Below are 22,113 nucleotides of genomic sequence, written 5' to 3' on the forward strand. Positions count from 1 at the left end.
AGCGTGCCCCCGACAGGAATGCGTGACTCCCGACCTGGATTACCCCCTAATAACCTAATAAGAAAGAAACAAACAGTACCCCGATGGAGAGGCTGCAAGCAACCTAGCTGGAGCGCTCTTGCTAGCCGGAGTCTGCGAATAGGCTAATTGAATTAATCAAGAGAGCGCCTCACCTGGATTTTTGTGAGTAACACAAAGGTCCAAATGTTACAATTTATTTGTTCTCCCGGACGAGCCCCCAATTTATGTTACGGCCGGCTCGAGACCGTACATAAAGAGGAAGGCGGCCAACAGTGGTTTGGTCAACCAAAATATATTTATTTAATAATAATTAGAAATATGAAGTTACTACAGTTCTAAGATGTCTAGGGGATAAATTATAATGTATGTAAGTGTGTGGGTGCAATGTAAGCGTCAGTAAAAGTCTAGTGTTGCAAAATATGAGTAAAAGGGTAAAGCTAGAGATAAGGTGTGTGTTGGAGAGAAATCAATGTGTCTTTAAATGTGCCTAACCCAGATGTGACCCAGATCAAGAGAGTGAGGGAGACAGAAACAACCCTGTATATAGCCCAACCCATTAACCCAGGTGTATACCATTAACCAATCAGTTGAGCCAAGATGGCCGTGTGTGTGTATTGGCCATGCCAGGCCTGAAGAGGGCACAGGGGGTCGTAACAGTGTGTGTGTGTGTGTGTGTGTGTGTGTGTGTGTGTGTCTGTGTCTGTGTGTGTCTGTGCTTAGTAATAAGCTTAGCATCAGCAAACAGAAGCTGAAGAAACATTCGGTCAGGTTATCTCAGTTCTCTTATAACATACGCACAAACACCATCTCTCACACACATTCATTCACTCATACACACACACACACACACACACACACAAACACACACACACACACACACACACACACACACACACACACACACACTAAGCTGGTGTTTAAAAACAGGAAGTCAGAGCCGTTTGGTGACAGGAAGTGGGGAGAGAGTACATAGCTCTTCCTGAATATGCGTCTCTCCAATTTTAGTGCAGTGCAAAAGGAGACAGAGCTCTGTCTCTGAGTAGCGACCGTAATTCCACATGTAGCTGCCAAATTACAAGAGTTTTGGAGCATGCCAAGTTGGTGAAAAAAGGCCGCATGGGCTAAGAGGAGGATAGAATAATAATAATAATAATAATAATCTGAGCAAAAACAATAGGGCCTTGCACCTATGGTGCAGCCACTACAGAGGCCGCACCTCGGTGCTCGGGCCCTAAAAAACAAATGTTAATGAGCACATGCGCAAGTGATATGGGCGGGGTTGGATATTCAACTAGCTGTTATGTATTTCCGTTTTCTTTAAAGATTGGCATGGGACGAGGAAGACGGCAAGACCCTAGATGGGATACTCTACGGATATAATAGGCTGACATTTAGTTAAACATGGGATGTGTTCCTACATTTGCCGTTTTGTTCAGCTGTCTCCTCTTCCCTACTACCGCTGGTAAGTTTTTATATTTGTTTATTTTATGTTAGGCTATGCTCCCTATTTGACAGACGCTTTTGTCTAAAGCAACATAGGCTACAACACAATACAGTCCAGACCTAGTTAAAAATTACAATAACAATAAACATAAGAATAATAGTAGTAATACTACTACTACTACTAATAATAATAATAATAGCAATAGTAAGCCTGTCAAGAACAGACTGAAAGCAAGTAACCTGATCGCATTAACTAGGTTGTTACCATACTGTAAAAAATAGGTTGTTACGCTGTTAAACACAATAGGCTCAAAATGCAAGTGAACGTTGAGTGCCTAACTTTGTGACACCACCAAAGGACCAGACCCAGGGACCACTGAGAAAAGTTGTTCTAAGACATAGAGAGTTATGAGAACTAACAATAAGAAGGTAACACCCATAACCCCAAACTGCTGTAGTTAGGACCTTATCTTTTTTAAATTCAGCCCACATGTTATTGAGTTGACTTAAAAACTAGAGTTGCATAAAGTCATGTTGAAAATGTGAAAATGCAGTTGGTAGCCTACTGTGTCATTCATAATCCAAAGGTTGTGAGTTTGATCCTCAGATGCGTTTTTATCATCTACAGTGGTGATAAACCATGGTTATTATTGTTACCTCAAAATCATAGTAGGCTAGCCTAAAACTATGGTTAATCGAATTGGAGGCTAGGCTAGATCTTGTCTGAATAGGAAGTTCCAAAGTTCACGGTCTTTTGGATAGCCAGTATACGCAAACTCACTTGTATACACACTGTCCCGCTAGTCTGGTTGTCCATAAACACACCAAACAGCCCTTAGGCCATGCGTCATTAGATGCTGTTCCGCTAGTAATCTAACGCTACAAATGACTAGAAATATGCCATAATTCAGACATACAAAACTATAAGCCAAAAATCGTCAAATGTATGCCAAAGTTTTCCAAGAAAGTCTGCTATCTGGGTACGTAGTGTAGTGCACTTACACTATTGAGAATTCCTATTTCTCCTAACTAGGTCATCAGACATCCCAAGTCTCCCGGAAGTTCCGGGAGTCTCCCGCATATTAATAGCGACTCACTGATGCCCGCAAATTACTTAAAATCTCCCGGAATCTAGAGCGAGCGGGCAAGATCGCGCACACACGACACAGTCTGTGCTCAAAACCACGCACAGCATCTGTGTAGCACGCACACAACAGAGAGGCAGAGCGAGAGACTGTTCATGTGTGTGATAGTGTGCGTGTGTGTCTCATGAAGCATCCTGATTGGCATGTTTCGGTAAGTCAACCAATCAATTTCCAGTGTGGGCGGGATTATATCTCTTCTCCCGAACCGTATCAGTAGGTTTCATTTCAAGTGCATATTAGTCAGGCCGGCTAGTTGCCAGGGCTACATGAAAACAACAAACTCCTTAGACCTGTTTAAAGTTGCAATGGAATAAGAATAAAAGCCGTTTACATTAATAGTATAAGCAGCCCATAAAGTAATCTACATATTCTTACATGATTAGAAGTGCATTGGGCTATAGCCTGTATTATTGCCTTGTCTTCCTCTTTTTTTTTTTTTTTGCGGGGGGGGGGGTTGGGGGTGGTATATAGCTTGTAGATTACAGCATGTAACCTTCACTTTATGTAGCATTTCAATGCTCTGCAAGCACTTGCTTCTGTCTGGTGTATGGACACCTTACGGTTTTTTCTCAGTAGCTTGGCACATTTCTCTTTCTTTATCATTAACATTTGTACGAACAGTGAGTGCATTTCTCAAAATAATTAGTGCAAACTGCACCTCGTGGTGGATTATCTGCAAAAGTATGTATCTTGCTCAAAATGCTTAGTTTATATATAAGTATATCCTGTGAGGGAAATTCGGTTTTTGCATTTATCCCCATCCGTGAATTAGTGAACACACACAACACAAAGTGAACACACAGTGAGGTGAAGCACACACTAACCCGGAGCAGTGAGCTGCCTACTCAACAGCGGCACTCGGAGATCAGTGAGGAGTTAGGTGCCTTGCTCAAGGGCACTTCAATAGCAAAACAAGTATTTATGCCGATGAAACTGTCAGTGTAATCAAAATGACAAGTCATGATGCCATTGTTTATGTCAAGAGTTTATGTTGTGTCAATATGACAATTTACTCTCAAGGTTTTTAGCTACAGTATGTCAAAACTACAAAGTTACACAATATCGTGGTTGGAGGAAGTCGATTGCAAGAGAGTGGATATGTTTTCATGGGCACTCCTTTATGTCTTACTTTTTTTTCTATCTCTCTTTCTTTAACACTGTCTCTTCCAGTGCCTGTTAGACAAACACACACACACACATACCCTTAAGTAACAAAAATGTATTGCTGTATATATTGTAAAATATCATGTAATATTAGGCAATATATTCCCAGATATGGAATTGAATAGTTATATTTTCCAATACATTTCAGTATATGGGAAAATACTGCAACTGATGTCATTTTAATATATTAAATAATAACACATTGCTAAACTTTTGTACAGTGCCCTCCAAAAGTATTGGAACACATGCTAAAGTTGACAATATAAAATCATTGTCATAAAGGCCAGTTATTTCATGGATCCAGGACACTATGCACCCTGATAAAGTCCCCTTAAAATAACCCCACATCAACACTATACCCTTGACCATACCAAGAGATTGGCATGGTTTTTATTTCAGTTAGCCTATAGAGAATGGGAACGGAAGTCAGCGGCGCAATGCATTCTGGGACAAAAGGGGCATTTTCCTCCATTAGGTGAGGCCGCGGCGCGAATTATAAACAAGAAACCTATGGTATAGCCAAAACAGTAACACTAGATGTAAACATTTAGGCTACTATGCTAAAAACTAGTAGTAGAAGTAGTAATGGACCATACAGAGACAAGCTCCTGCCGGACGCAAGGAAACGTTATATAGAAAAGATGTCTTTGATCGGTAACATGGATCCCTATGACAGACCGTCTGGAGAGTGGACGTGAGACCCTGAAAGTAATACAAAAACACTCCGTTGTTGATTTTTTTTACCTGACGATCGTAGGCACGGACGTTACATCCAACAACACAACAGGTTCGTCCCATGATGTGTGAAAATCAGTGTTAGAAACAGCGAGTTAGCCATGTTTTACAATGTTTACAATGATACAGCATTGGCAGCAGCGTACAAGTGGCCTCACCTATGTATCCCAGACGCCACCGCGGCGCAACCGCGAGATGTCCGCAACGTCACATTCCCATTCTCTATTAGCTGGTTTCATTCTCATTGAGCTCAATGCAATTCAATCTATATCTTCTACATTGAACTGAGGTATATGATCTCATACAGTAGGCCTATATATTTACATATATACAATCCCTCTTACAACATATAATCTTATACAAAGAGGGACATATTTCAATATACTTAACAATATATGAAATAGTCTGTCAATATCTATCCAATATACTGTATATAACCAGCAATAATTACAATATTTCCCCATATACTGTATATTGCAAAAAACTACCATAGATCAATATAATATATTATTATACATTTCACAATATATTGAAATATACATGTCAAGTCATATATGAAGAAATGTATTTTTATTTTGTAAGGGCGCGCGTGCACACACACACACACACACACACACACACACACACACACACACACACACACACACACACACACACACACACACACACACACACACACACACACACACACACACACAAACAAACCATACTGATTTTTATATATAGTATGGGAGACTAAGATCAAATATATCTACATACTCAGTTAAACCATGTTGTTAAACTTGCACTTTGTCCAGTTGTCTTCCCTTATCTACTGACAGTAAGTCTTTATTTTATTTGTTTATTCAATGGTACTATTCGGCAGATGCTTTTGTCAAAATCCACATACAATATAAAATAACTACATTAGGCTATTCATTAAAAAATAATAGTTAAAAATGAAGCTTGAAAACTATAATAGTATAATATACTATAATAACAACAACAAAGTATTTTCATACTAACAAAAACATAACTGTAACTTTGTAAGAATGAATTACAGTAATTGTGTTTTAGGTGAAGAGATGCAATGAGACTTTAAACAGCTTGGAAGTACCATAATTATTGCACAAACGCATAAGGCACACAGTTTCAGTTTTGTTTACTAACCTGTGGTAGCTCGGTCTGCCTCCCATTTAGTGATGCTCTGTTTTCCTTGAAAATGACTTCATACTGTATGTTTTGAAGTAGGACTAACACCCCCTGCTGTCCAAATACTGTCACTATACTTTTAGTTGAGGCGAGTCATGCTCAAATACAAACAAAAAAAAAGTGTAGTTTAACCTAATTTGTCATATTAATGTTTTATAAGAATTAATGATTGAGCTGGTAAACACATTCAAATGTCATACTTAGGTAAATATCACAACAGGTAATATTTGTTATTTCTTTATGCACTTTACCCTGTAAAAAGTCGTTCAGTATTATTGTCCATATGACTCATTTTAAAAACTATATTTATTCCAATAAATGAATTTAAATTTCTTTCTATGTTTTTTTTGTTATCAATAAGCAAAATAAGTTATTAATAAGTAAAAGTTATCAATAAGTAAAAGTGTGAATATTCTTAATAACTTAATATTTTCTGTAATCAAATTAATTTCATTAGACTTTACCATAAACGGATTTTACAAAACTCATTTTAAAAGTTTATATCAGATGTAAAAAGACACTACTGCCACCTGTAGAAACCAGTAAGGCAGAGGAACACATCAGCCTTTTCCGAAACATGCCCCTTGGCCCTCGCCCTACACACTTCCACTTTGTTTGCGCGTTCACGCGAGGGTCCGCCACATTATAAATAGGCAAACACCTCTCATTCATTCTGCGACAGAGGCTCAGGCATTCCTTGTCTGTCAGCTTGCAATTTCACCTGATTTACAGTGCTCTGTTTCATTCATCTGTGTTTTTCAGTAACCCACAGCCTGCAGTACTTCTACACAGCTACATCAGGAATTACAAACTTTCCAGAGTTTGTAAGTGTTGGGAACTTGGATGGTGTGGAAATTAGTTACTATGACAGCAAAATGAAGGAACATGTTCCCAGGCAGACATGGATGAAAGAACTGGGTCAGCAGTACTGGGATTCAGAGACGCAGCTGTCTCGGATGTATGATCATATCTTCAGGGAGAACTTCAACATTTTAGGGAATCGCTTTAATCAGACTGAAGGTAGGTTCATTCTCTCTTTGTCTCTTTGCCTACTAGCAGAATTCACTCCCTACCATAATTTTGTTATTACATGTAGCAGGGGAGAACGGGGTAGCAAAATGTAGCAGAATAATCACTGTACCGCAGTGATTTTTTTTTTGTCACTCAAGAATAACATGTCACTTGCCTGGCTCCACCCGAGTGTTCTTCAGTCATCTGGAACCCTGTTTGCTAAGCCACTTTTTAGGGACAATCAATCAGCAAACAGTGGGTCTACAGTAGATAAGTGTATGATGACATTATTACCAGATTTGAACCCAATAAAACATTTCTGGGAGAAACCTAAGATGAACATTCAAACCAAAGGACCAACATTCTATCTTTAATGGCAATTAAATTACTTTACATTTCTCTCAGTTAAGGTACTCTGTGATTAAAATCCTTTTAGATGCTTTAAAAATTCAGTTGTGCAGGCACAAACTTGGATCAGAGAAATGGTAAACATTTGTGAACTGTGAACAGAATATTTCAAGTAGTTTGGGATTGTAGTAGCCTGGCATAGCCCTCCCTAATCTTCCGCTCAATTTTCATTTCCCTACAGCATTGTCTGGGTCTGATCCTATTGGTCTTGATTTCTCAGGATGCATTCCATTCTGAGCAATCAGTGAATGGGGGGGATGGGGGGAGGCGAGTGTTAACGATGACGTCAAGCATATGCCCGTTGTAGTCTCTATAGTTGTCACGACCAAACGTTCGCAATTGGGTGAAATCAGGCCCAATCCTTTCAAACTTAAACAGAGTCCACGCCTGAAATCGATTCTGAATGGATGGAAATTAACAGTATAGAAATGCGAAACAAATTATTTCCTACAAATGACACCACTATATACAGTATATGTAATATTTATCTGCTGTAGGTTACAGGAATAAATAGATTGAAAGCCAGGCAATTAGCAGGATCTATTTTTATGGTACACTTTTAATTTGTCTTGTTCATCTGTGTGTCTCTTAGGAGTGCATGTTTTTCAGAAGAGTTATGGCTGTCAGTGGGATGATAAAACTGGAGCCACTGATGGTCATGAAAGTTTTGGTTATGATGGAGAGGACTTCCTCACACTAGACCTGGAGAACACAAGATGGATTTGGCATGTCATGCAGGCAGTCCCAACCAAACATGAGTGGGACAAGTCAAAAGGTTCTTTTGAGTACAGGAAGAACTATTTCCTCAGGGAGTGTGTTGATTGGTTGAAGAAATATCTTGAATATGGGAGCAGCACTCTGGAGAGGACAGGTACAGCAGCACCGACAACACACGCACACACACAGGCTGAATAGCTCTAGTACAGGGCTGTCCAATTTGACCCGCCATCATTTTTTATTTTGGCCTGCGCTCTGTTCAATTTGTCTCAACGTTCTATGGACTGAAAAACTGGTTGCAGTTCACCATCTACCAGCCACAGCCACAATTCACTATCTAGCAATAGTGGACAGGAGTCTTAAATACCCACACCCATTACAGCTCATTCCCCTATCATCCAATAGTAGCAAAATGACAATAATTATTCATCATAATTTAACAATAATGTGATCAGGCCAACACATTAAACCAATTAAAAGCTATACACAAAAAATGCAACATTCCATTGGGAATACAGGTGTTAAGATTGAAGATGTACCAAGCCTTGCGCTGAAGGAGGCGGTTCTCGCGGTCCCCCCCTCTTGTAGAACGGTTTACAATTTCCAAGCCCGAATATTGGCCAAGCAGGGCTGGACCGCGGTGGTTCCACACAACGCAGGTTACATTGGCCTAATCACATAATTGTTAAATTATGATGAAGAATTATTGTCATTTTTGCTATTATTGGATGATGGGGGAATGAGCTGTAATGGGTGTGGGTATTTAACACTAGAAGCGCCGCGCCGTTCTGACCCACTTATACCTAGAAGCGCCGCGCCCCGGTCATTTGACCGCTTTGATGACCTACTAGAAGCGCCGTGCTGGTGTGAACTACTTAAAGCGCGGCGAGGCGGTCAAAAGACCGCTGAGTCCTTAGACTGGGAGGCTGTTACTTACACATGGCGCTTCGTGCACGAATCAAATCGTTTGGTCATACATTTGTCAGACCGTGTCAAAAGTAGGGATGCACGATATATCGGCGGCCGATATATTATTGGCCGATAAGTGACATTTTTAAAATATTATTATCGGTCCGATAACAGAATTTCGGCCGATAATTTGCGCCGATATTTTTTAAAGCCCTAATTTCCCAACTACATAAGGCCCGTCTGGCTGCATGCTACTTGAGCTTGGTTGGCTACTTCTTCCTGAAAATAATGCCAGCTGTGTGGATATATTTCACCATTCTAACAAGATCTGCGTTTAGATGCAGCCCAAAATCCTCTCCTGAACGATCTTCATTTTAACCCAGCAGAGAGCGAAGCTCAGCCTACTCAGAAGTGAATTGTTTTGCTGGTGTGTTATGTCTGCACGTACTGCCGCGCTAGTCGGGGAGACAAACAAAGTTTTTGGTGGAACAAATCCGTAGATATAGTTCTAAGTGTTATATTTGCAGTTCGTTCGGTTGGTTTTTGTAATATTACCGCTGCAGCACTGCAGGTTGTGCGCAACAGAAGGTACTTTCACTGGACAGCACTCCGCTAATTTGGCCGTCTTTTTTTGCGGTTCCGCTGGAGGTGGCACATTGGGAATCAATTAGTCCGAGGAGTTGCAGCTTTATTTAATTAACCACTGCTAAAACTATACATAAGTTTCCCACGAAACTCTGATTTGGTCGCTAGATTTTTCACAGCTTCTAGCCATATATCTGCGTTGAGTGTTTACTCCATATGAGAGCGATTCATGCACTGTCCCTTGCCACTCACTCACTCGCACCTCAATGACGTCATGTTCACTTAAAGGAGCCACGCATAGGCCCAGGCTATTGCTGCTGTTGACTGCTGTACCACTGAGGACTATTATCAGTTACAGTATGTCAGTCATTGGTGGTATACAATTACTGCAATTGAATTATGCATTAAATGTTCATTTTCGTTTTTGAATTTTGAATTTATTTTATTTTTGAATTTTGAATTTATTTTTGCATATTTTTTCTCCAACAGTAATATCGGTTATCGTATCGGTATCGGCCACAACAAGCCGATAAATATCGGTTATCGTTATCGGCCCTAAAATTCCATATCGGTGCATCTCTATTCAAAAGGAATTAGCGAAAAAATCGCGAAAAAACCCAAAACGTTAATTAACATATTTCCATGTCAAATGTCCCGCAAATTGACAGCATATGCTAGAATACCCGACCTTTAACAAGTATTAGTATCGCTAATACTATTTGTGCAATAACTTGTGAATAACATTAGGATAACTGACCTTGTGAGAGCTAGTCCATTCTAGTTTGAGCTAGCCGGAGCTAGCCCAGGCAAAGGCTAATCGACAGCCAATGATCCTAATCGACGTCCAGGCTTGCTGCAGGCCTTGATGGAGGCCTTGATGTTCTGTGCTGTATTACAGCTCGTACAGGTCATCTCGTGCATCAAATTCACATACCAGATCTTCAGAATTCCCATTTGCCATATCAGTTTCAATATCAGCATTCAATGAATTAGTATTTAATATTAAATCGTAGTTACTTATCAGCTTTCTCCACAGACCGGGAGCCTACAGCTTCCAAAAAAGATGGCGGCTATATATTTTAGTTTCTGCAAGTGAAGTCCCACCGCTAGCGCCCCCTCTTGGAAAAATGAGGAAAGTGTTTGTAGTTTCATCTACTCGACAAAGATATAGGACTTCCTGTTTTCAATGATGTAAAATGACGATTTTTACATCATTGAAAGCAGGAAGTCCAACATTGAAAACCGTATTTCTCCCGTCTCAAGGCAAATTGAGGGAATGTTGCACGGCCATTCAAAAACATGACTGGTTTTCTAAAGATACAAAGCTTAATGCTAATCGGTGAAGTGTCCCTTTAATAGGTAGCCTATAGGCTATGGTCGCGCCGCCGAAAATGATCGGACCTGGAACAAAGAGCCTAACCTAGCCTGGTTTCAATTACACAGTAGCCAGGATTTCAATGCCGCATTTTACAGGCTACCGTGGCTACTTTCTAATTTTCATTAATTTAGGGAGAAGCATCTTGTAGGGTCTAGCTACCTCGGAGGGAGGGAGATAGAGAGAGCTATGTTGAGCAGGCATAGGCGCGAGCAGGCTAATCAAAAATGATGAGTGAAAGATATTCTCCATTTTGCGAATGTGTAGGCTCTGTTTTGATGTCTGCTGAAAAAAAGCTATAGGCCTATTGTTTCTACAATTTAAGCTAACTTCTGTGAATTCGTGATTCAGCATTGAGACACACATTTTAACGACTTGGGGAGACAGAGCTGTAGCCCACTGGTTAGAGCTTCAGCCCCTGCGTCCAAGAGTTGCTGGTTTGATCCCCGACCTATGTATGGCAGAAGTCATAGATAAAGCTTTATATACCTATGGCAGAAGTCCTTTTGAGCAAGGCATCAATAAAGTATATTCTATTCTATTCTTTTCTATTCACACAACTACACGCACGCTGGCGAATTCGAACACATTTCTGAAACGCGCATATATGCGATGAAACATGATTGCGCATTCTTCCACGAATTGCATGTAAACAACAAACAACCAGCATACAGCCTATGCAGGGGGCAGAGAGAGGGGTGGGGGTGGGGAGGCAGTTGTCAATGCCGCAGTGATGTCTGTAGCCTAAGATCATGTCCACACGTAGCAAAACAATCTCCCCCCACTCCGTGAACTGGTTAAGCCTACCTTACACTGGCAAGATTTGGGAAAGATTCTTGAAAGACCGTAGTCTTTTGAGTAAAGTCTGAATGAGGGGCATTAGTTAAAAGACTACAATCTTTCAAGAATCTTTCCCAAATCTTGTCAGTGTAAGGTAGGCTTTAGACGTGTATGGGGGAGGGGGAATGATCGGTTTCAAATAGGCTATGTTTGCAATGGATAGTGTGTTATGTATAGACCCCGAAGCCATTTGCTTTGAGAATAACGGCTGGCTGATGAAGTTAGTGGCTGGCTAGCTGGCTCAGCCAAAACCTAAACGCTGCTGCAGCCGCCAATGTTTTCTTGTTTGATAATGGCTTTAGTTGCCACTTCATGTCTACAGAACATGCAACTGAGTCCTGTGTAGCCTATCGTAGCAACGAGCACAATACTGCTGTGGTGTGTATCCAGTGTGAATCGTTTATAGGCTATCATTTATTTTTCGCGTGTGTCTCTATGATATAATTATTTTTAGATGCAAAAAGTCTAACTGGCTTAGCCAAAGTTTGTCAGATGGCGGCTCAATTTGGCTTAGAAAATTATTGGCCGGCGAAATTATTTTTTGTTAATGGTGAACAGTATTGTGATTCATCCGTTTATTTCAGATAGTTTGTTATTAAAAACCATTAACAAAAATTAATTGTTCATCGACATTGAAAAACGGTCAGTGAATTCAGTCAATATGAGCTACAAGATTTCGCTCGTGCCGAGTTGTGAAGCCGGGCCTCCTGCGTAACAGTCAAGGGAGTTAACGCTGCGCCACTTAACATTTTGTAAACTTCAAGAAACAGGATAGGTGTTTGACGCGACGTAACTCAGTCAGTCCAGCAAATATGTAAGAAAATGATTATGGATTAGTCTGAGCTTTAAAAGATAGCCTACAAATAGAAGATAAGATATACAACTATGAATGTACGTAGGCATACGCGCCCTACGTACATAAATAGGCTACTGCGAATTTCAGCTGAAAATATTGTTTACACATGTAGGCCTGCCTAATAGAACAATGTCGCAACTTTTTCAAAACAAACTCGCATTTTACCACTGTAAATCGCCTCCATAGACTATGCCATGTAAATGAAAAATAGTTATTAAAATAAATCACATATAACCTATAATACATATTGCACATATATAAACTATATGTTTTATGGTAAAATATTATTCTCATCATGCCCGACTGACAGGAAACCCTTGCCTGCAGCCTGGACAAACATGGCCGAACGCGACACAACATAGTGTTGTCACATAAGTGAGCGCAAAATAGCTCTTGTACCGGTGTGCTTTTGATCATGTAAAAATTCTGGGTGACACACGCGTATTTAGGAAAAGTTGTGAACGTAGGGTCCTGAAATTTATAAAAGTATATCTAGGTCAAACCTACACGGCGCTTCTAGTAATACGCGTCAGCGGTCAAATGACCAGCGCTTGGCGCTTCTAGTGTTAAAGAGACCCTATGCAACTTTTTCATAGTCATAAAATCGCTTAGAAATCGTTGTTTTGCTTGACTGACCAGTTTTATCGAAAACAGTCACATTTCCTCCCGCCCCTAGTGTCCCTATCCGCTAATTACAACCTTGCAACTTTCTGATAAACGATCGTCTGCTGTTTACATCTGGAAGTCAGAGACGCGAAAGGAACAATAAGAACCACGCTTGCAATTTATATATTTATATATAGCCTATATATGTATAAATATACACGCTAAAGCTCTGCAGAGAAATATGCAAGCATAAAACGAGCGAAAACGAAACCGAAACCAGAGATGAAATCGCCAATCCTGCATTATTCCTCTTCAAGACTCCTGTCCACTATTGTAACATACACACTGAGGAAGGCAGAACCCCGAAACGGCGTTTCTTGTTTTTCAATGATAGTTTATACTTTGGTCACTTTGGTAAAAAACTTTATAAGTCTTGAGTGAAGCCTGCTCCTACCTTTACGAAGTAATAGTAGGCCAAATGTAGCCTAGAAATCTAGACGCACCCTAGCGGCCAAAAATGTTTTTGCCTAGCGGGATGGTCTAGGGTCGCACCGTTGAGGCCAAGCCTGCGCTAGGCTCGAGTTCAGCCTAGCCAATCAGAACGCTCTATCTGTGTACGGAGTCCTTGAGCCCGCCTTAGCTCACCTTCGGCTTCCGATAAGAAGCCAGGGGGCTGGACCATGCATCCTCGTTCGACGAGTTGGGTTTGAGACCGTATCGCACAACCATAGAGAAAAACAAAAGATGGATGAGGCTAACTAGGCGCGCTCGTTTGAATCGGCTTTGGAAGAGTTAGACTTGGGCTTTTCTTTGAAGTTTGAGCAGAAAGAAGCACTCAAATCATTTGTTTTAAAGAAGGATGTATTTGCCGTTTTGCCGACCGGCTACGATTGGTCACAAATGCTGGCCTGGCCCCAGCTGTGGCGCAACTGGCTGGGGCACCTGCACCGCACGCCGGCGACCCGGGTTCGATTCCCGCCCCGTGGTCCTTTCCGGATCCCACCCCCGCTCTCTCTCCCATTCACTTCCTGTCTATCTCCACTGTCACTGTCAATAAAGGCATAAAATGGCCAAAAAAATATACTTAAAAAAAAACAAATGCTGGCCTATTACGTGCAGAGGGAGTTTGAAAGACAACTGTTCATCCCACCCACAGGCTTCAACTCTGTGAATGGTCCGACCCCAGACTATACATTTCTGTGTAGTTTGGCTTGCCAGGCTAGGCCAAATGATTACACAGGGGAAATTCTCTCTTGTTAGTCACCTGATGTTACTCCGAATGCTTAGGCTACACCTGCAGGCAGGTCTGAAGCTAGTAGCTAATCTGAATGGTCCAATTGTTATTGCTCAATCAAATCTATTTTTATCAATATTTTCATTATTACTTATGTGTATTTATATTGTATGAATATTTATTTTATTATTTCTTAACATGTGTTCAACTTCAATTTAATGGAAGCACATTAAGTGTTGCTCAAGTTTTAAAAATATGGTTTCCATTTAAGCATGTCTCCATTCCTGGAGAAAAAAAATGATTGTTCTGAAGAATGTGTCAATTTGTCCCATAGTGTTCTTTATTCATTCATATTGATGCAGATTAGCTTTATTCCAAAACATAGAAGTGCTCCATATGCTTTTCTTCAAAGATTTTGATCGTGTCATTATATTTCTACTCCTTGAAACAGCTAAATGGATGCATTTCATGTACTGTAAACACAGTGCAAAGACAAGCACAGGCCCTTGATGGGTAAAAATGTGGGCACACCTTCTCTAGTAGTAAGGACTTACTGAAAAAGGCTAGCCTAGAAATCTAGGCACCCCTAGCGGCAGCAAATCTAATTTGGCTGCTGGGGCAGTCTAGGAACGACCCATAGAGCTAGGGAGCTGAGGAATGGAAGAATGACCGGACCAATCACAGCGTGTATAGAGTTGGTGGGCGGGCTTAACTAGCCTGGCACGCCCTCCCAGTGACGTAACACCTTCAGCTTTTGCTGTCTCTGGTCTGGTCAACTGCTAATCGGGAAGGATTTCTGAGTTCCCGAAATCTGCGGAACTGCCCGAGAACCAATCAACTTTGAGCAGCTCCAACGGCTCTGGGTAGAGGCGTGTTCAAGGCAGAGGAAAGAGTGTTGTTATTGGTTTAAACTCGGCAAACCGCTTTCTGACATCGACCAGTAGCAAATCGAGGCACTTAAAGGAGGCGGGTCAACCAGTGCTTGGAGAAACCGTGTTAGCACAGGCTCTTGGTCAGACTAAAGTCTTGCAGAGCCTTTGAAAGTCGATGGTAATCAGGCTATGGCTTAACATAATGGTGACTGACATGCGACCAGAAGTTGCGACGGTAACGCATCATGCTATTTGACAACAAGAAGATGATTTGTTTAGCGTTATCCTATTATATTGCATGGAGAGGGTAGGTTACGGGTCCTGCTTCTTGAAAACAAGAAGATGATTTGTTTAGCGTTATCCTATTGCGGAGAGGGAATTTGAAAGACAACTGTTTATCCCACCCCTCCGATTGAGCCCTGCCTACAGTGAGTTCCCAGACCCTACATCTTGATGTGGGTCTGGCTGGTCAGGCTAGAAAAAGGCCATACACGTCCATTGCAATGGACATGATGTTTACTTGGGTCTAAACCAATAAAAAATCTGTCATTTGAAAAATTATGTGTTACTGATTAGATACTGATGATCCAATCAGAATGCAGTTTTGACCTGTAACTTGATCTGAGAGCACTTCAGACATCAGACAAGACAAGCATGACACTAAAGCTTGACAGGAGGAGGCGTAAGCGTGTTTTAACCCTCATAAATTGGAATTTATGTGTATGCTAGCCTAATAATTTTGGACTCATTATAATTTTAACCATGTTAAAGGGATATTCCGCCATTTTTGGAAATAAGCTAATTTTCCACCTTCCCTCAAGCAAAACAATCGATATTTACCTTGTTCCCGTTCATCCAGCCATTCTGTGAGTCTGGGAAAATTACCAGAAATCTTAGTCACTTGTAAGCATGATGCTAGCAGGCGAGAAGCTAACGGTCTAATCTGGTTCAATGATCTATGCTAGGCTGAAGCTAAAAGTTGTATCGCCAGACTCACAGAATGACTGGATGAACGGGAACAAGGTAAATATTGATTGTTTTGCTCGAGGGAAGGTGGAAAATTAGCTTATTTCCAAAAATGGCGGAATATCCCCTTAAGTGATGATATATGAAGTAAATTTGAATATATTTCATAACAGTGTAGTACAGGATTTTTAGAAAAAGTTTAATGTCCATTGCAATGGACATCAGGTGCTTGGAGATGTTGGACCTAGTTGTTTTCTTATGAGTAATTTTTTGTCAAGGATTCCTGGGACACTGAAAGACCAGGGTGCACAAAACTTGGTGGGCATGTAGGCCGGTTACATGCTGCCCACAAGGATAGCATAGAACCATAGTTTTTTTGTTTTGATCCGTCGCCGACACGGTTTTCTGTGAATATCTTGAGAACCATAGGATGTAGGAGGACCATATTTTTTTGAGTGTTGGTCTTAATGGGTCATGTTAAACCATCCCAAAAATGAGGCATTGTAATCGCAGGTATCTTTGTTTGACAGGTTCCAAACTGCATGAAATTGAATGAAAAGTGTATGATCATTATGACACCCTCTGAATGTATGCCAAGATTGGTGCAATTTGGTTAACGGGGGACCATGTAGTGTACATGTACAGTAGCGACTGTACACTACACACACACACACACACACGCATATACACACACACACACTAGAGATACATGCACACACATGTACACACACACACACACACACACACACACACACACACAGATACAGAACCACACACACACACACACAGACAGATACAGAACCACACATAAACACACACACACACACAACCACACATAAACACACACACACACACAGACAGATACAGAACCACACACACACACACACACACACACACACACACACACACACACACACACACACACACACACACACACACACACACACACAGCTATCCTCATTGTTTGCTAAGAAAGTACAGGGTCTCAGCTTTCCAAAGAGGTCATTTGATAGGCCAAAGCATGTAGGAGCAATGCCCTCCTAAGTAGATGATGTGCAATGCCGGGCAAAAAATGGGGCATATGCATAAGAGTTTAAACACAATCATACATTTTTCGACTTAATGTGAAAATGTCAAAACATTATAACCATATAAAAACACCATATAAAAACATTTAGACACATGAAAACATTCAGTTCTAAATGTATAAGTCATGTGGGATTATTTGGTTCAAGACTACTATGTTAAAAACATAGTGCTTTTCCCCTAAGTTATCATGTCATTTTACACCCGTTTAGTCGAGATGTCCACTCTAATGGACATTCAAAAAAATCTTAGAAAGAAATCATTTTTCCATTTTTTTTTTTCACGTTTATTTCTACATTGGATAGGAGTAAGATTCAGCTGAATATTATTTTTTTTGCCCAACAGAAAAAATGCGGGTCTGAAGGGGTTAATGAGTTATGAATTATTTTCTTGCATGACTCTTCAGAATGGTACAGTGAGTTCCACTGACATAAATGGACCTTCCTAACACTCAGAATTCTAGTATTTCTGAATAATGACTGCTGCTACCGCTGTCATTGGCAACTCATTTTGTGATTCCAAGTCACGTTTTTCACATCTTTTTGCAAGTAAAGGCTGTCACACACAGCCAGCATTGTGAATTCTGTTAATCGCTTCGCTACACACACTACTGGCGACGCGAGAGACATACACTGACCACGTCGCTGTTTTCTATTATACCGTATCAAAATCGCCCTGAAAAATAGAAAGGGGCCGATTAGAGCAATGCGACAGGAATGGTTGCTCTTTCGTTCCACTTGCCAAGTGTATTTCCCCACTCGCTTCAATAGATTCTATTCAATTTTGCCAGTCGCCTGGATTAAATCCATATCGTGTTGCTGGCCGTGTGTGTAGGCCTTAATTTGTTAATTAATCACAATGGGATTCTGTGTGTAAATGCATACATAATGCAACACCTGAAACTTTCAAATTCTGCTTGCATTTTTTTTTGCAAGTTGTTTTTAGATGATCTTGAGAGACAATAAAAAATATGTCATAAGTTAAGCCCACCTGCTGTTTTACTTGCATGCATTCAGTAATTGATTCCCATTGTTGATCTATCTTTATGAAACAATTTTTTTCAGTCCCCCCAGAGGTCTCTCTGTTCCAGAAGGACTCCTCAGCGGTGTGCCATGCTACAGGTTTCTACCCTGAGGCAGTGATGATCACCTGGAAGAGAGATGGAGAGGAGATGCAGGAGGACGTGGATGTGGGGGATACGCTGCCCAATCCTGATGGAACCTTCCAGAAGAGAGTTGTGCTCACCATGTCACCTGAGGAGAGGAGGAAGAGCCAGTACACCTGTGAGGTGGCACACATCAGTAGAGAGCCCATCGTCATGACCCTGCCTGAGGAGGAGGGTAAGACACACATTGTCGATATGGACCACTGCCATGTTACATTAGTTTGGTATTACAGTAGTAGAACCTCCCTAAGCCTAAAATAAAATATAAATAACTGCTGTAACACTCTCTGTTATTTAATAAACCAGACCCATCACTATTGTGCTTTTGCTGATCTTAACTGTTTTTCAATGTATAGTGAACATTAATGATTCTTAGTGTATTGATTGACATGTGCAAATGTTTTGGTGATATCCCTGTATTTTTCTCTACACACTGTTTGGAATGTCTATTGTTTGATTTGATTTTGTGATACTTTGCTGCTAGTTTTGGTCAGATAACAGGGCACACAAGATTCCACTAAACAGAAACATATTTCCTGTAGGCAATACCCTTGCCATCCTTATTGGCTGTGTTGCTGTTGCTCTTCTTGTGATTGGTGCGATTGGTGTGATTTTTGTGATCATGAAGAAGAAAGGTGAGTGTAACTTCTTTCATGTTTTTCATTGTTTTAAGGTAAAACTTTTCACCCTTGATGCATCAGCTTAATAAAACATCTGTTGTACTTTACAGGCTACAAGAAGACAGAGCGTGAGTACTTCTTGCAGTTATAATCCTGTTTACATATACAAATAACTCAGTTATTATATTGTAACCATCAGCAAACTCATGCTCAAGCTGAAGGTCATGGTTTATTGAGAAGGTCGAGGACACAGACATCAATACAGAGAAACCCAAGGGTAGCCACAATCACGTAACACACAACAAGAGGTGTATGCTTTACATGTGGCATAAAAACACTCTAAGAAAAAAGGAGCTCGGAGAATATGATAGTGACATCAAGTCAGGTACCATTGGGGCACAAGACTTCTGCAGAAGTCTCTGAGCAAAGAATCCGACCCAATTTTGCATTCAAGTCAAAATTTCCAAATATCCGATGTTGTATGAAGGCTGCATTATACAGTGCCTGCCTGACAAGCCAGACCCACATATATTTGCTGCCACTAGGGGCGTCTAGATTTCTAGGCTAGTAGAAACTGGACTATAGCTGTAAAAAGCAAGTTTATATCCACATGTCAATACTGTACAACTACATTTGTTCACATCTGTTCCTGCCTCCAGAACAACCAACACGTGTAGGCAATGCACAGGATTAAGCTGTTGTGGTTGGTCATCTACTTTATGGTTTATGGCATCAACAAATAACTACAACAACAGACATGACAACATGACAACAACAGTATAAAACCTTTAGTGTCACAGTCACTTAGTTTGTGTTTTATTTTAAGTTTAAATTTCAGTAAAGATTGATATGTGATCTATTTAAGAATATGTGGACTGTCTGGGGCTGTGGCATTCTGGGAACAAACTTCAAAGGGTTCCATATAGAACCATTACAATGCAGAAAAAATGTATGGTTCCTTATTAAAAGTGTTTTATACCTTGTATAGACACTACAACAGCACAGTTTTCTGGGTACCAAGCACACAGTCACTGAACCCGCTACAATATATTTAGCCAATATCTTGTTTATTTATCTTGTTTATTTGATGAGAAGGCAAACAAAATGTATTAAATGAAACAAAAACAATATGCAATCTCTTAGGTTGTGATTATGTATCTGTGTTTGTATTTAATATTTGTTTTAACATTCTCACAGAGTCTGATTCACACTCGGATAACTCCAGTCTGAGGTATGGTTCACACTCCAACACAATTAGATATGGTTAGGTTGATTAGGTGTACTAACTTATTCAAATTTATCCTATGCAATTTCCAGGATACTACGCTGAAGTGTCAGCAACTTTCAGCAATAACTACTGTGTACTCACTGTGGACAGCAGAAAGCAGACACACACACTCCAGCACACTTCCCCTGCCCCTAAGCCTAACCATAACTCCAGAGAGCCTGCACATGCACACACACACTCCTGCACACTTCCCCTACCCCTATGCCTAACCATAACCCCAGACAGCCTGCACACACACTCCAGCATATTTCCCCTAACCCCAAGCCTAACCATAACCCCAGAGAGCCTGCACACACACTCCAGCACACTTCCCCTACCCCTAAGCCTAACCATAACCCCAGACAGCCAGCAGACACACTCCAGCACACTTCCCCTACCTCTAAGCCTAACCATAACCCCACACAGCCTGCACACATACTCCAGCACATTTCCCCTACCCCTAAGCCTAACCATAACCCCACACAGCCTGCACACACAATCGGCGGGAGTAACTATGACTCTCTTAGTGTAGCCAAATGCCTCGTCAGCACATTTCCCCTACCCCTAAGCCTAACCATAACCCCAGACAGCCTGCACACGCACACACACACACACACTCCCGCACACTTCCCCTACCCCTAAGCCTAACCATAACCCCAGAGAGCCTGCACACACACTCCAGCACATTTCCCCTACCCCTAAGCCTAACCATAACCCCAGACAGCCTGCAAACGCACACACACACTCCCGCACACTTCCCCTACCCCTATGCCTAACCATAACCCCAGAGAGCCTGCACACACACTCCAGCACATTTCCCCTACCCCTAAGCCTAACCATAACCCCACACAGCCTGCACACACACTCCAGCACATTTCCCCTACCCCTAAGCCTAACCATAACCCCACACAGCCTGCACACACACTCCAGCATATTTCCCCTAACCCCAAGCCTAACCATAACCCCACACAGCCTGCACACACACTCCCGCACACTTCCCCTACCCCTAAGCCTAACCATAACCCCACACAGCCTGCACACACACTCCCGCACACTTCCCCTACCCCTAAGCCTAACCATAACCCCAGGCGGCCTGCACAGCCAGGGGACAGCCAAAATTTCAGCATTTATTATGAACTGTGTACTGTATGTATGTATGAATGTACTGATTTGTACTAGCCCTGAGACCTTGAGTCCTGAGGCCTCCTGGGGCCTGCACTTTGTCTCAATATTTTTTTTTGGATTGCATTGGCATTGGCCAAATTTTCAGCATTATTGTATTGTATTGTGTACTGTATGAATGTATGAGCCCTTGAGCCTTGAGCCCTGACTGGGATATTTTTTTGTATGAATGTATGTTGAGCCCTTGAGCCTGAGCCTGGGATATTTTTTTGTATGAATGTATGTTGAGCCCTTGAGCCTGAGCCTGGGATATTTTTTTGTATGTATGTTCATGATTTATTACGATATACTATAAACTATAAACTATTGTATGAATGTATGTTGAGCCCTTGAGCCTGAGCCTGGGATATTTTTTTGTATGTATGTTCATGATTTATTACGATATCCCTTGAGCCCTGACTGGGATATTTTTTTGTATGTATGTTCATGATTTATATATATAATATATATAACGATATACTATAACGATATACTATAAACTATAAACAATAAACTAAACTATACACACAGCTTCTTTTTATTTATTTACTTTACTATAGTATTTTTAGTTTGGGGTTGGTGAGAACCCCCTGATATGTCGTCCTGGCTCCCCCTTGCCGTAGCATCTCATTGAGCTCATTGGCCTAGTTTTTATCAGATCTCAGTTTTCAGTCCTGGTTAGAGTGGGAGTTGTCCGGATGAGTTTTGTGTGTCAATTTCTAATTGGGCCTTCAAT

The 22,113-nt window shown here is 41.1% G+C and overlaps 1 protein-coding gene across 1 annotated transcript; it reads left to right on the top strand.

The window, feature by feature from the left end:
- Positions 1 to 1,349: 1,349 nt before the first annotated feature.
- Positions 1,350 to 21,908, top strand: LOC134092399 (major histocompatibility complex class I-related gene protein-like). The gene is made up of 8 exons (XM_062545236.1): positions 1,350 to 1,483; positions 6,462 to 6,719; positions 7,711 to 7,989; positions 18,229 to 18,504; positions 18,872 to 18,964; positions 19,060 to 19,077; positions 20,147 to 20,180; positions 20,267 to 21,908. The coding sequence occupies exons 1-8, from the start codon at positions 1,423 to 1,425 to the stop codon at positions 20,277 to 20,279; spliced, it is 1,032 nt and encodes a 343-aa protein (XP_062401220.1). The 5' UTR covers positions 1,350 to 1,422; the 3' UTR covers positions 20,280 to 21,908.
- The last annotated feature ends 205 nt before the right edge of the window (positions 21,909 to 22,113 follow it).

This window comes from Sardina pilchardus, chromosome 9 (genome assembly GCF_963854185.1).
Source record: "Sardina pilchardus chromosome 9, fSarPil1.1, whole genome shotgun sequence".
NCBI lineage: Eukaryota > Metazoa > Chordata > Actinopteri > Clupeiformes > Clupeidae > Sardina > Sardina pilchardus.

Bases quoted from the DNA above. Each gene is read 5' to 3' on its own strand.
- LOC134092399 (XM_062545236.1), top strand. From the start codon at position 1,423: ATGGGATGTGTTCCTACATTTGCCGTTTTGTTCAGCTGTCTCCTCTTC. The intron at 6,720-7,710 runs GTAGGTTCATTC...TGTGTCTCTTAG, and splicing joins TCGCTTTAATCAGACTGAAG to GAGTGCATGTTTTTCAGAAG. The intron at 7,990-18,228 runs GTACAGCAGCAC...AATTTTTTTCAG, and splicing joins CAGCACTCTGGAGAGGACAG to TCCCCCCAGAGGTCTCTCTG.